We start from the raw sequence: 15,306 nt of genomic DNA, 5'->3' as shown, positions 1-15,306 counted from the left end.
CTTTTAGTTGACATCCCTATGGAGACTAACTGGAGATGTCCCAGTTACAGTCAGGTCTGACTCAACGTAAACACGTGATCGCTTCAGTGGGTAGAATAGTCTGTAATGAAGGTCAGGTGATCTTCAGAATCTTTTTTTTTTTTAATTTGAATCGGGACAAGTATGTCACATAAGCTCATGTCACACACTACAACATTTTAGCCAAAGCTAAATCTCAATGTCTGTCCCTAGTTGGGCCTTTACAGAAAAAAAATAAACAATACATAGTTAAAACACACATCATAATAATACATCACAACACTGTATAAACACAGCAGAGCAGACGGTCAGTGGTCACATTTCTGACCTGATTTAAAAGTCGTTAAGTTTGTGTTTGAAATGGACCCAGTTTGACTCCCCCTTCAGGTCAGTGGGTAAACTGTTCCAGGCTTTAGTGCCTTGTACATTAATGGTGAGCTATATTACTCTAATTAGGTGTAAAACAGGAAGCGACCTCCCTCTCTCTCCTGGTACAGCGTAACTTTTTAACTTTTAATGCAAACTGCATTTGTGGTTACTGTTCCACATTGTTTTTCTGGATGCTTTTGTACGTCTTTGCTGTTTTTTGTGGAGGTTTGGTGGATTTGTTTATTTTGAGAGTCCAACATGGTCCTGAAGAAGCAGCTTTTTAAAGGTAAACAAAATGCTATCTTATCAGCTAGACCTACACATTTCTTCTTCTGAGCCACTGAAGAGGCACCAAGAGCCCCCCCTGCAGCACAGAGGAGGCGTCACAAGAGGAGCTACAGGAAACAAAAAAAGGACACATGAGGAGATGGTGAAAGATTGTTGTGGAACGCAGGGAGCTGCAGGGGAAGAGGAAAGAGGAAGTGGAGCTGACCAGTGCAGGACACCACGCTCTGAACCAGGGACAAACCCAATAACAGTGGGAATAAAGGAGTTCTACCCCTCAGTGCACAGTATCTCCTGCCTGAGGCTTGGATTGACTCTTTTGCCTCGTTTGCAGTGATATTGTTTTCACACTATTCAAGATTTTTTCTCACGTGATGAAGTCCTGTTTTCTGTGAAGTGTTTCAATTTAGAGCAACGCGTTACCGACCATTTTCTACCAGAGACACAGAGCCTCTGTGCACTGTGAATCCAGCAAACAGAGGCTGTTGGAAAGAGGCGTGGTAAGTGTAGAGGAGGGTCTTTCTGCCTTGAGTTATCTCATAAAAGGACAGAAACCCGCCTGTGTAGTCCAGATACACCGCCACTCGAGTATGGACTAAGGAATCCCAGCGTGAGCGCACAGTCCGGTGAGGAGTGTAAGAAAGTTTGGACTCTGTCCCATCATGGCTGACACTGAAACCTTCCCTGGAGATCTTCAGGGCCCAGGACTCTTTGTTGGCTCCAAACTCACTGTTTTTCCCATCTTCTTTTGATGTGATCCCAATGTAACTCAGTGCAATAGAAACACTTTGATTATTTTTCAACTCCACTTCCCAGTAAAAGCGGTCATTCAGAACATTGGAACAGAGGACCTGGGGACCGGAGTGGAATCTATGCTGATGATCAGGGTATGTCTTCTCTTTGTCCTTGAAGGTCACAGTGCGGTTGTTGTCAGACAGCTTCAGTTTTGTGTTGGTTGTGTTCGGATCCAGAGACAGTTGACAGAAATCTTTTAAATAAAAGCAAAGATCATTAATGATGTTCAATAAAAACCTCATAGTGTTTAATATATTAAAAAAAACGTACACTTTCTTAGACCTGGAACGAGCCATTTCTCCCCAGCAGGCTTCAGTCTGAATATATGAAAAGACAAATCTTTCAATTGTCACATTTGTTGCTGTCAAGAAACTCATAGCATAAGAATGTGAAAAAAGACAATAAATCTGGATAGAATATCATATAATAGGCTGTAGCCACGTGACATGATGATCACCCATAGATGGGTCAATGAAGTATAAGGGGTCTAAAAACAAATTTTCAAAATGTTTTTTTCAAAACTGATATCATGCATATTTTTGAGTCAATAATTATGTGTTTAAACAAGTTATGTTTGTTAAATAACATTCAAAAGTATTTAAATGTATTTGTAGCTTCTCTGTATAAAAAAGTTTCAGGCGGGGCAACCGAGATTTTTCTAAAATTTAAATAGTTTCCAAAAATTTGTACAAAGTAAAATATTTGCCAAGTATATCTTATACAGCCTTTCTCCTCTGAACATTTCATCTGTAATTTGTAACTGACTGATGCTGGAATCAGCAATAAAACCAGAGGCCCATGGACGGAGTGCTCAGTGTCAGCCCAAAACAGTTATCGGTTTATTATTAAATATTTTAAACCAATATCTGATCCTTTTTTTCTTGTATTGACTCTGATAACATATACCAGTATTAGATCAGTGCATCCCTGTACTTTTTAGATTGTAATGCACCACTTAACTGTTGGTTGCACCACCTGACATTAGCAACTAATTTCAAATTAAATTGGCTTTCATGTGGACTCTTACATTAGCTTTAGCATTGATCGGCCTGGTAACTATGGTAACCATCATAGAATGGTAACTATCCCACCATGAGTTAAACACTGTCCGTGTCCTGAGTGAAAAGGATGTACATCCGTTCAGTTCAGTTGTAGCTCAGCTGTAATTGCGTTAACACGACCCAAACAAAAGCACATGTTCACCTCCACTCCCCCACAACCCTTCTCCCCCACGGCCGCGGAGTCTGATCGGAGGAAAAAGGCTGTTTTACATAACATCGCTTTTGGCCATGGGTGTTTCTCCACCCCGTGTACTTCCTACTTAAATGCGGCAAGTCGGGAGTGGCAAGATCTCACAGGGCGCTTCTACTAAGCACGAAAAGTTATGCTATACATATTTGTGCTTTTAGAAACACAAGATTGGGCCCGGTTTTGTATTTTTTTTATGTTTTGCTCACCTCAGAGAGTTTAGGGGACAGTTGGGCTGGTCCTGCAGAGCAGTCAGGAGCTCAGTGGAGGGTCCTGGATGGTTATAGCTGAGGTCTAACTCTCTCAGTTGGGAGGCGGCAGAGCTCAGAGCTGAGGCCAGAGAGGCCCCGCCCTTCTCTGAGACCAGACATCCAGACAGCCTAAAAACACACAGCATTAGCCCTAGTGTGGACACAGAGGCAGAGTGCATGGTGGGACTGTTTCACCTTAGTGTTTCCAGTCTGCAGGGGGCGCTCTTCAGTCCCTCACACAACAGCTCCACTCCAACATCCTGGAGGTCATTGTTACTGAGGTCCAGGTGTGTTAAACTGGAGGAACTGAGGACAGAGGCCACAGGACCACAGCTCCTCTCAGAAAGGTTACAGCAGGACAGGCTGAAAACAAAATGGAGTCGTACAGTGTAAATTATATTTCCATTTGCCATGTTCACTCACACATCAAGGACACATTGACAATAAACACTGGTTGGAACTAGGAACATCAACTTTTTTAGCTTTGAATTAAAACTCACTTGGCTTTGTTTGAGGCCTTCACAACTGGCACTAGATTCTCGAGTGCCTCATCTGAAGGCTGGTACTTCTTCAGATCAAACTCCTTCAGGTCTGAGTTTGAAGACAGTAGGATGAAGGACAAGGCAGACCACTGAGCAGGAGACATGCTTTTGTTATTGACACGTCCTTCTCTCATGACCTTCTCTGTCTCTTCCACCAGACTGCGGTCGTTTAGTTCACTCAGACAGTGGAGTAGATTCAGTTTCCTCTCTGCAGACAAGCCCTTTTCATTCAACTTATCTTTGATGTACTTTACTGTCCTGTAATTGGTTCGTCCACTTCCTGTGTTAGTCAGCAGACCGGTCAGCAGGCTCTGATTGTCTGGCAGAGACAGCCCCAGGAGGAAGCGCAGGAACAGGTCCAGGTGTCCATTTGGACTCTCTAAGGCCTCGTCCACAGCAGAGCGGTAGAAGGCATCACAGCCCATTGATTGTTGTGTTGACAGCAGGTTTTCCCCAGAGCTGAAGAAGGTCTGATGGATGTGAAGAGCAGCCAGAAACTCCTGCACACTCAGATGGATGAAGCAGTAGACCTTGTCCTGGTACAGACCTTGTTCTTCTCTAAAGACCTGTGTGAAGACTCCGGAGTAACGAGCGATCTCTGCAGTGTCCAGTCCACACTCTTTCACATCAGACTTGTAGAAGATCAGGTTTCCTTTCTGTAGCTGCTCAAAGGCCAGTTTTCCCAGAGACTTCACCATCTCCTTGGTCTCCTCAGTCCAGTGAAAATCTGCTCCTGTTCCCTCATGATACTTGATGTTCTTGACTTTGGCCTGAACCACCAGGAAGTGGACGTACATCTGGGTGAGGGTGGTGGGCAGCAGGTCCGTGATCTTAGAGTTCAATAGATGCTCTAGGACTGTGGACAGGATCCAGGAGAAGATGGGGATGTAGCTCATGATGTACAGGCTGCGGATTCTCTTGATGTGGGAGATGACGGCTGTGGCCTTCTGCTCGTCTCTGAACCTGTTCCTGAAGTACTGCTCCTTCTGTGGGTCGCTGAACCCTCGCACCTCTGTCTCCATGGAGACATACTCAGCAGGGATCTGATTGGCCGCCGCGGGGCGTGTGGTTATCCAGAGGCGAGCGGAGGGAAGCAGGTTCCCCCTGATGAGGTTCACCAGCAGCTCCTCCACTGAGGCGCTCTCTGTGGGCTCCGTCAGGACTTTGGTTTTAGTGAAGTCCAGAGGAAGTCTGCACTCGTCCAGACCGTCAAAGATGAAGAGCACCTTCAGGTGTTCCAAACTGCTGAGGCCTTTGGTTTGACTGAAGAAGTGATGGACCAGTCCCACCAGGCTGAACTCTGAGTCTCTGAGCACATTAAGGTCTCTGAAAGTGAAGGGGAGCAGCAGCTGGACGTCCTGATTGGATTTACCTTCACCCCAGTCCAGACTGAACTTCTGAGTCAGCACCGTCTTCCCCACACCGGCCACGCCCACAGTCAGCACCAACCTGATTGGCTGTTCAGATTCGGGTCCTTGTTTAAATATGTCTTCAATGGGTTTAGGGACATTTGCTGGTTTCCTGGAGGTGTTCTCAATGTGTCTGACCTCATGTTCCTGGTTGACTTCTGATGTCCCACCCTCTGTGATGTAAAGCTCTGTGTAGATCTGCTGCAAGGGGACAGGGTTACCTTCTTTGGCCACACCCTGAAACACCTGGTTGAACGTCTGCCGCAAGTGCAACTTTAGTTTATTGCAACACACAACATCTGTTGACTCTGATGAAAGACACAAAGATCAGTTTATAGAGCAGATGATTAAGGGTTAAATCAATCACAGTTTGCCATTGTTGTTGTAATCAGTGATTAGATAAAACCTATAATTTAAGGATTTCATATACTTAACTTACTTATATTTCATATACTTAACCTACGTTTATATTCCAGTGTGGAAAAAAATCTGTAGCTCCATTCTATGCCCTGTTTAATGTGATTCCTAGCTAGAATAACAGCACTTTTTGTGCTGCTCCAACACTGTTTTTGCAAACACTCATGGAGCGAAAGCTAACCTGCTACTCTCTGAGGTAAAAGCCTAATCCAAGGTTCAGCGGCAAATATATATGCGCACAGGGCTTGACACTGATTTATATGACCATGACTTAATCTGTGCAAGAGACAACTGCAGCCTAGAGCTTCTTGAGGTAGAGGCTTGTCCGACCTGTCGTATTCTCGGGACCAGTTCAGAGCATCTGTCATCTTTTCCTCATCACTTTGAGGTGGTTTGACTCCCAGTAGCTGCTGAAGCACTACTGGGAGTTATAATAATCATGATTATCCTATGTGCCAGTTTATAACATTTTATATCTGTGGTAGCCTAATCAGCAGAGCCCTCTATTAGATAGACAAATGAAATCAATTAGCCTATTTAAATTGCGATTGTTGACAAAGCCACATTTGAACTATACTACACTGGATACGACTTAACCTGAACATATACTATTCAATAGCTGTGTCTTTAAGTATGTACCTTTCGGAATTATATTCCGTGGAAGAAAGTCCCACTCGTCCATTCGCTGATGGCATATGTCCCAGTCAAGGGTAAGCGGAGGGACGTTCAAAGCCATCAAACATCCCAACCAGTAGCATTCAGAGAGCAGCTCTCGGCAATATACTGGAGCTGTTACCACTGCCGGTGTTACTGCCTGCACAGAAATACATACGCTGCAGACATACAGTCGGTAGGGAAATTGTTTAAGGACCCAGGATCAAAATTTCTAATAATGTGAATAATGAAGTTAGGGAAAAGGTGAAATGATATCCAAAAGGCATGAGCTTGTAGATGAGACATTCCCAAAACATTTTTAATTCCATCATTTACATTTTCAAAATAATATTAATGTAAGAAAAGACCCAAACATCATTAAAGATCTGTGAATAAACCTCCAGTGACAACATGACAAGCAGCCCAGAGATCTCTCAGTTCTGGAAGATTTTTGTGAGAAAGAAAGGGCTAAAATCCCTTAAACTAGAACTGAAAGACTCTTACTTGCCTATAAAAGAGTTTAAAGCTGGGATATTTGCCAAATGTGTGGGCTATACGGCATTAATTCTGCGGGAGCCTAAACCTCTTTATACATTTTTATATTATTTTGAAAATGTAAATGATGGAATAAAAAACTAGATTTTTGGGGTAATGTTGTGGGAATGTGTCATCTTTTTGCCTTTTGGAGATCATTTCAACTTCCTCATGCTTCATTATTCACAGCAGTGGCGGCTGGTCCATTATGGGCGGTGGGGCGCCGCCCCTCCTATCAATTATGCAAATAAAATAAAAAGTTTTAAGCTTAGCAAAATCCTAACTTTCTTACATACAGGTCATTTATACAGTGGAGGGAGGGGGAGTGGAGGTGAAGGAGCGTGTCATTTTGTCAGCCTGGTTCATCTTGTGCTGTAACCGCTGTAACACAGTCTCATAAATGTGTAGTTTTGTGCTCGGGGCGGTGAGGAACAGCGCCCCAAGCATCTAATCAATGGCGCTCTACTAGAGTATAAAAACGTCACTGTATATCATTAATTCAACCAATCAGAGACGCGCAATAATAAATCTCCGATGGGCGCTGAGGCCAAGCGCCCATCGGAGAATTAACAGGTGAAAGACGAGGAAGCGTCTCCTGTAAACAAACACGAGTAGCTCGTTGTTGGAGCAGCTCTGAGCTCACGGACGATCGGAGGAAAAACTTCTCATTTGAGAGACGGAGGAGCTTCGTGTTGTTTCCTTAGAGGAGGTGAAAGGACTTAGTCAAACTAATGGACTTGGGACAACTTTCTTCCGTCAGAAGTCATGTCTGAACGGACTTTCCTGGAGGTAGCATGACGATGCTAACTAGCTCGTCTGCTTTAGCTGCTGCTTGTTTATTTCACACTTTGGGACAAACCCTCGCTGACTTGGAGACTCATGTCCCAGGACGTGGACATTTGATGGAGAGAAGATTCAGGACCGTGAGGAGGAGCTACGACAGGAGAGGGGAACGTCATTCATTCACTGAGGGAAACAGAGGTGGAGCTCCAGGTGCTACAGAGGAGGACTCTCTTCACAACGTGAGCTGCACATTATTTCTGAGCGGATCATTTGTCTGACGGTTTATACGGGTTTAAACCTGTGGCTCTGAGGCTCATAATGAAATTACAGCAGGTCTGGGACTAAAACTGTACATGAAATCAAAGAGGAAACACCTCCTGCCTTTGTTCTGGTTCTGTTGGTGCAAAACACACATATGTATAGTGATTATCGTTACGCTTTAGTCAGAAATGATTTATTTTTTAGTTGAATAAAACTAAACAATAAGTTTTGAATGTATTCTACATAAAATAATAATATTAGATGCCCCAAAGATAACTTTCTTTTTTAAGTTAAAAACAATGTTTATAAGTATCTTCTAAAATATAATTGAAGGTAGGTCAAGGCAACAGCCCCCCCTGGTTTTCACATCACCAGCCGCCACTGATTCACAGTATTAGAAATTTTGATCCGGGGTGCTTAAACTTTCACTTTCACTCAGCAAAATAGCATGTGCAAGCTCAAACTTATTTAGATATCAAACTTCCCTATCAACATTCAAGGTTTATAATGAAAAATCAGGTGCAATAAAATACCATGTGTTAATTAAAAGAAGTACTTGCAATTTAGCCCCTGGCATTGTAAACAGACCCTTTGTTAGGCCCGAGCCCTGGGTCACTGACGGGCACGTCGTGCCTCTACCTCATGGTAGAGGTCTACCTCATGGTAGACCTCTACCATGAGGTAGGAATGCGCGAGCACTTTGCAAAAATATATAGCGGGAACACTGTTTTCGTGTGGGAATATTATTCTTTCTTTCTTTCTTTTTCACCTTCACAATTTTCCCCCAATGAACATCAACGAAAGTCACAGATTTTGGCCCAAAATTCAAACCCGACACAACTTTTGACTATTTCCAAATTTCAAAATAATGGTGCCAAAATTTTTGTTTTTAACATTGCGAGATAGGACGCAGGCTAGAATGAAGTTTGTCGTAGAATCATAAAAATTGATACAGACGTGCATCATGACAAGTTGAGCAAAATATTGGATGTCGGCCATTTTGGATGACAGCCCAACGAAGCGGGAATACGCCTCTATTAGCGTTTATTGGAACAAGCTAATTTTGGGTGAAAAATAATCTTGAGAAGTAGAACTTTAAGTTATCCAAATTGCTTTTCTAAGTTTTACGTTTTTTATGCGGTGAAGCAAAACTGGACGAAGTATTTTGCAATTTTTCGCAAACAATAAATGGCTCCCATTCGCACATATGAAGCCCGATTTTGATCATTTTTCATGAGTTATTAAAGTCACAGTCCTAAACACTCTCATTAGGCAAAATTCAACTTGGGCGCGATAGCGCCCCCTATAGGAATTATATGGTGAGTACAAATTTAATTTTTTTGCGAAAATTATAAAAATAATTTGGCACAAAATTCTATTTGGTCGCTCCGATCAGAAAAGTCAATCACACCTATGCCATATTTTTTACGGTGTTGCCGTAGCGATAACCAGAATGTCCCATTTTATTCTGATGGAAAATTGTTAAACTCCATAATTCAGCAACATGTGCTTTTTCTATCTCCTCCGAGGAAAACCTGTTGAAGAAGATCTAGAGAAGTGAGGAACCAAAGGTTATCCAAAGTACTTGGATAAGTAAAATGTAAAAGTATGCTTCAGTTTGCAGATATAGTGTGATACAAATTCATACTATTTTTTCCCTGTATAATGTCAACCAAAATTAAGTGGGGAGTGCTCAGCATTGTCAAAAAACTATCTCAAATTTTTTCAGATGCCGAGAGGGCACATTAACGCATTCCAAAATTCCTAAAACTAAGACCCCAGGGAAAAAATTTAAAAAACAAACAAACATAAAGGCAGTAGCAACACCGTAATTTTAGATTGAGGGAGACAAAAGGGCGCCAGCGCCCCCTGACTTTGGGCAGGGTGGTCGGCGAGGGCCGATAATCGCCGCTTTGCGGCTATATTGTACTATTACTTTTGAATGATTAAGATGATTTTATTTCTTATAGAGATACTGAAAGTGTACCTGTTTGTTGTGATAAACTGCCAGCTGCATGTTCTCAATGCTGGCATGCAGGTACTCCTGAACCTGAGGGAGAGCCATAATCTTTAACAGCAGCACAGCAACAGACCAGTATGAAATCACACTGTTAGAATGAAATACTGTACCTTTTTGGGAAGCTCATTTTCAGATATGTTTTCTTTAAATATTTTATATGAAGACCTCTTCATTGAATCCACGTTATCCACAGCTTTTTGAAAAGTGTTCTGTAAAAGCCACAGTTTACTTATAAGAGCATACCTGATTTGTATTATTATTATTATAGAAGTAGTGGAATTAAATTAGTTTTGTCCCTCTGTTGTAAACTCAGGCATTTGTGGGGGAAAAACACTGTGCATCTAATGGTAATTATAAAGCATTTGTATCATTGTCATGAATTTGCAGACTATTAAACGTAGTCTTTGTGAAAGTGACCCTGCAAGTTGTGAAATGTGCCAATAATCTGGTCCCTGTGAAGAAATGGTATTGGGAGGCTGCAAATATATAAGGAAAGTTTGGAATGAGTTTGGACCACAACTAATATTGTTGTGTACCTGTCTGGGCTTTTTGTGTGCGCTCAGTCACGCAAAAGGACCAAATATGTTGTTATTATGTAGCCTCTCCTCCTCTATGGGGCCAAACGGGGGTGAAGTTAGAGGCGACCAAGCTCTTCTGTTTCCCCTATTTAACTTCGATGTCCGCCCAGTAATAAGATATTACTGTGCGGATGTGGAAGTGCTCCTAAGGTGTTGTTACGCCTCACAATAGTTCCTCTTTTTATCCACTTAGAAAATCGACATGTTTAATTTTGTGTAGCTAGACTTGGATCGTGTAACTTCTCACGTAACCATATTTAAATAGGGGAAAGGTGGAAGAGCTCGGTCGCTTCTAACTTCACCCCCTTTTGGCCCCATAGAGGAGAAGAGGACAGGCTAAATGCTAGGAACATCTTTGGTCATTTTGCGTGACTGAGCGCACAGCAGCGTTAATTTCGTCGACTAAAATATTTAGTCTTAATTTTAGTCAAAGTAATATTTTTGTGACTAAAATTGGACTAAAACTAAATTAAAAGTTTCTCATGAGACTAAAACTGTGACTAAAATGTCCAGATATTTGAGTCGACTAAAATCAGACTAAATAAAAATGAAAAGGAGAGACTAAAATCATCCAAACTTGTGTTGAGCGTCTGAAAGAGCCTCAGATCATGTAAATTCACTGACAAATGAACAGGTTTGTGCCTTGTTCATGTGGAGCAGCTCCATGAAGTTGAGGACCACGATTAAATATAATTATAATGAATATTATAAATGTTAGTCGACTAAATTAGTCTTAATTTTAGTCGACTAAATTGACATGCAATTTTAGTCGACTAAAACTAGACTAAAATTGAAAAGTTTTTTTTGACTAAATCTTGACTAAAATTAAATTACATTTTAGTCAAAAGACTAAGACTAAAACTAAAATAAAATATGTTGTCAAAATTAACACTGGCGCACAGACAAAGACCAGACAGGTACACATCAACTCGTGTAAGATCAGGTAAGAACATATCTCAGTATGGAAAAATGGTGGCCTGTTCCTTTAAGTTGCTTCCTCTATTGTTTGGAATCAAAAACCAGATATAGGTTAAGGTGTATTTTATTGTCCCCGTAGGGAAATGTGTACATTTTACCCGTCCTTTGATGCGTCAGGGCGACCCATAAAGAGCAGTGGGAGGCCGTAATGCAGCACCCATCTCCAGATATGGAGCCAGGTTGATGGTCAGAATCACCTGCTCGAGGATTAACCCACTGTGCATGTTTTTGGTTGACAGGGTAAATCAGAGGAAGCCCATTCAGACTCGGGGAGAGAAACATGGAAACTCTATACAGAACATGGTCTGGGAATCGGACCCAGGACTTTCTTGCTGAGAGGCAAGAGCACTAGCCGTTCATCCACCAAGCATCCTTTATAGAGCAAATTATGAATCTCCTGTTTTCTTCAAAAGTGCTTACCTGGATCATCTTTTGAACTCTCTCTGGATCTTCATCTCGCAGTCGGTCTGTGAGTTTGGGCCACTTGATGACCCGCAGTCGTTGGTACATATCTTGAAGCCTGCTTTTATTTACCGGGCTTGTCACATTTTCTGTATCTTCTGTTTTGAGTGAGAGTGACACGTCCTCCACGACTCTGGACACAAACATGCTCTGTGAGCCTTTGATGACTAAATCTAAAACTGTACTGTAAATGTCTTAGTACTGAACCTTTCTCTGAAGGACCTCAGCTCCTCCTCTGCTTTCTCTTGTTTGGATCTGTTAAGTCACAAACATTAGTGCATGGCCCTTGGAATCGTCTTGGATGGACTAGGGTCTTACCTGGCTTCTCTGAGTTCTTGTTGGAATTCATGACTTATCCTTTCCAATTCTTTCTTATAGCTCATATCAGGCCCTCTGCGTCATAAAGACAATAAATCAAATAAAGCAGATGACCTATTAAATATAGAAGGAACTTTTGAGAGATTTAAATAGGTTTTTTGTTCAAAGGTCATCTACATTTATTACGTTTATTCGTATGTGTTTAAAGTGGAAGGTTGTATAGCTGCACACTTATAAAGACACATAAGGCTGGCTATATTTCTTTATTCATCATAGTTATTGTCAAATCCATCAGACATATCATTTTAATAATTACAATCCTATATATTTAACCTTCCATGATTCTGCAAGGGTTAGTTAGACTTGTGCAATTATTAGATCATAACACTTAGTTTGGATTTTACTCAACTCAGAAAACTCTGATTTAATAATATATTAATATAAATGTATATTTGACAATTAGTCTGAAAGTTTCCATTTTGATGTTACATAAAAGAATTTTGTCAATTCATCTAACAGAAGTGGTTATAGATCTTGTTTTCCAATGACTAGTACAAAATAAACCAAAAAGACGTAAATTTCTTTAAAAAAAAAAAAAAAAAAATTTAAACAAGGGCACGACAAGTTTTGCCTAATGAGTCATTGTGCAATAGCCTATGCTTCATATTGTATTCATAAAACAATATAACTGTACACTTTTCAAGTGGCTCAACGTGCCCCATCTTCATACAAACATAAAAGACAGTAAACAACAGCCACATAAGTAAAATAAGTTTTTCTTTTAAAAAGGCTGAGAATAAAATGATAATGCATAAAGTACGAGTAATAAAGTGCCTGATCAAGGTACATTGTTCAAAGTCATCGCAGCTCATCAACTCTAGATAAAAAACATAGACATGGAAATCCCCTTTCCTTGTGTGAAGCACTTTGGGTGACATGTGTAGTGTGAAAAGCGCTGTACAAATAATATTCCTTTCCTCTGATACTTTCAAAGCCTGAAACAGTCACTCGTACATGGTCTCGGAGAAAAGTTGCACAATTACTTTGGATTTTTCATTTGATAGCTAAGAACAGCTTAGTCATTCTGGGACTTTGGTAATTCAGAACCATGTGCAAACACACACTATAAATCAAAGGCAATAAGGCAGAGCTTTGAGGAGCATGCGCACAGCTCTCTGAGGTAATGACACGAGAACAAGGAGTGGCTCAAAGACAAATGAGTCCTCCCTTTTCACCAAATCCCTTACAGTGCATGTTTTAAATGGGGGGACATAGACCTGTTTCATTGTCTGTAATTGGGGGGCTTATAGTCTGGCATTAGCCAGGGAAGTGATATTTAGTCTGGGGACTAATATAACTTGTCCATGCTGGATTTACAGACTTACAGGAGCTCCTGTATTATTACCCCTGGAGTAACTAAACTTGAATCGTGTAAAGGCTCACACTGTATTTAAAAAGGCGAAACGTGCAACAGCTCGGTAGCTTATAAGTTCACCCTCGTTTGGAGCTATACCTTTGCTGGGAGAGGCTAAATGCATCAACATTTGTGGGACGGAGCGCACGCACAAAGACCAGACAAGTATGCATCAACTCGTCTAAGCTCAGATAAGAACACACACTCAGTATGGGAAAATGCTGACCTGTTACTTTAATGGAAAATGGGTCCAATTGAAGTCACTAATTGTTAAGTTTCTCACCCGCCACTGTAGTCTATGGGTCGATCCATGGACGCGTCACTTCTCAGGGACACAGTGCTCGGAGCTGGTCCATCATCAGGAGTGTTTGATCTAGAGTACATTCACATTATCCATAAACTCTTTGACTATATGTGAAATATGATTTATAGTATTTATAACATTTCTCACTTTGGAAGTTCAGGGGATCTGCTGTAGTCTATGGGTCGATCCATGGACGCGTCACTTCTCAGGGAGGCACCGCTGTAGACCGATCCATGACCAGGATTATCGGATATTCTTTTAGCAAACAAATTTTTTTTAACATGAACATAATTAGATGCCTGCTGACCAACCTGCACAAGTAAATTCCTTAACCCTGCACATCATATCAGTATGTCTGTAAGGCACGTGCCCAAATGTACCAACAACATTTTAACCTCTTACCCCCCGCCTAAACCAAATGCATTCTGTCCTCTTTGGCCATTATATAGACCTGTGTAACACCTCATTTGAAAGCTAAGACCAACTGATCTTTTTCCTCGCGTTGTTGCTGTGTTGTGTCACCTTTGTTTAGTTTTTTTGTTTTTGCTTTGTTTTTGTTTTTTGTCACATTTTTGTTGAGTTTTTATCACATTTTTGTTGAATTTATGTTGAGTTTTTGTCACATTTTTGTTGAACTTTTGTCACATTTTTGTTGTGTTTACATCCTTGTTTTCTTCTAATTTTTGTGGCTGTTTTGGTGCTTTTTTCCCAAGAAGCTTTTTGATTAGGGTAAAGCCAAACTGGAGAAAACGGGATCCGTTCAGGTGGAAGTTAAGAGGTTAAAAGAGAAGACTGATACCCTGGTTTAGATCAATATTTTCTCAGGGTTTTGTCTTTTCTAAATAGGAGGTGTTTAGAATAGGTTACAAAAATGTCAGATGAAACGTCGCTTTAGCTTGACCTGGTAACTCCATTAATAGTCTCCCCAACATGAGATTTTCCTTGGATATTTTCAGGATGGTTCTTTTCTACTCAAAACCATGGACGTAATAAATAGCAGACTCCTTCTGCTCACTCCTCCTTGTTTATGTTAATGACTATCGTTCGAAGGGGAGTCCATGCTGGATTTACAGACTCCTCCTATCCTGCTCCAATCGAGCATGTTCCTAAAGAGGGCGGGATCTTCACTGTCGTCTCGGCCCTCGCGGGGTGTGTAGTTGGATCATAACCGCGCCCTCGCCTTTAGCTCTGATGCTAACGGCCTGTCAACCAAAGTCAGGCCCTCATTAACAAGAACTCTAAAATGTACCTTTGAAAAACCCACCTGGTAATTACAGCTAACCCAGCGTTATCACAGGAGGAATATACAGCTGTAGAAAGTTTCACATTATTGGAAGCTAGACTTTACAGTTGTTTAAAACATGTGTAAAGATCATTAGATGGAGCTACTGCAGCAATGGCGGCCCCCTGCATGGTGGTCACGAACCAGTGCCACCTGTGGCCATTGCTCAAACCTCAGCTTTTAGTCAAACATCATTATACATTTTCTTTGCGAACATCCCCCCCCCCCCCAAAAAACAAAAAACAAAAAAACAACAACAAGCTAATACTGTGGTTAGCACAAAATGGCAGCAGATCAAGAAATGTCAAGTCTCTTCTGAAGGTCATTTGTGAATCACATGAGAATAATTACACACATTTCAGATGGACTTGAGGATTTTAAGCT

At 41.3% G+C, this 15,306-nt stretch overlaps 1 protein-coding gene across 1 annotated transcript; it reads right to left on the bottom strand.

Annotated features, from left to right (window-relative positions):
• Window positions 1-1,091: 1,091 nt before the first annotated feature.
• LOC306978800 (protein NLRC3-like) lies at window positions 1,092-11,652 on the bottom strand (the record flags this gene model as incomplete). The annotated part of the gene is made up of 7 exons (XM_079577480.1): window positions 1,092-1,660; window positions 1,738-1,784; window positions 2,925-3,095; window positions 3,162-3,329; window positions 3,467-5,175; window positions 9,554-9,616; window positions 11,563-11,652. 7 exons carry the CDS (start codon window positions 11,650-11,652, stop codon window positions 1,092-1,094), a joined length of 2,817 nt encoding a protein of 938 aa, XP_079433606.1.
• Between the last annotated feature and the right edge of the window lie 3,654 nt (window positions 11,653-15,306).

This window comes from Gobius niger, assembly GCF_951799975.1.
Source record: "Gobius niger genome assembly, chromosome: 19".
NCBI classification, from domain to species: Eukaryota; Metazoa; Chordata; class Actinopteri; order Gobiiformes; family Gobiidae; genus Gobius; species Gobius niger.
The sequence above is the reverse complement of the archived record's forward strand: the minus strand, read 5'-3'. Positions and strand labels throughout refer to the sequence as shown.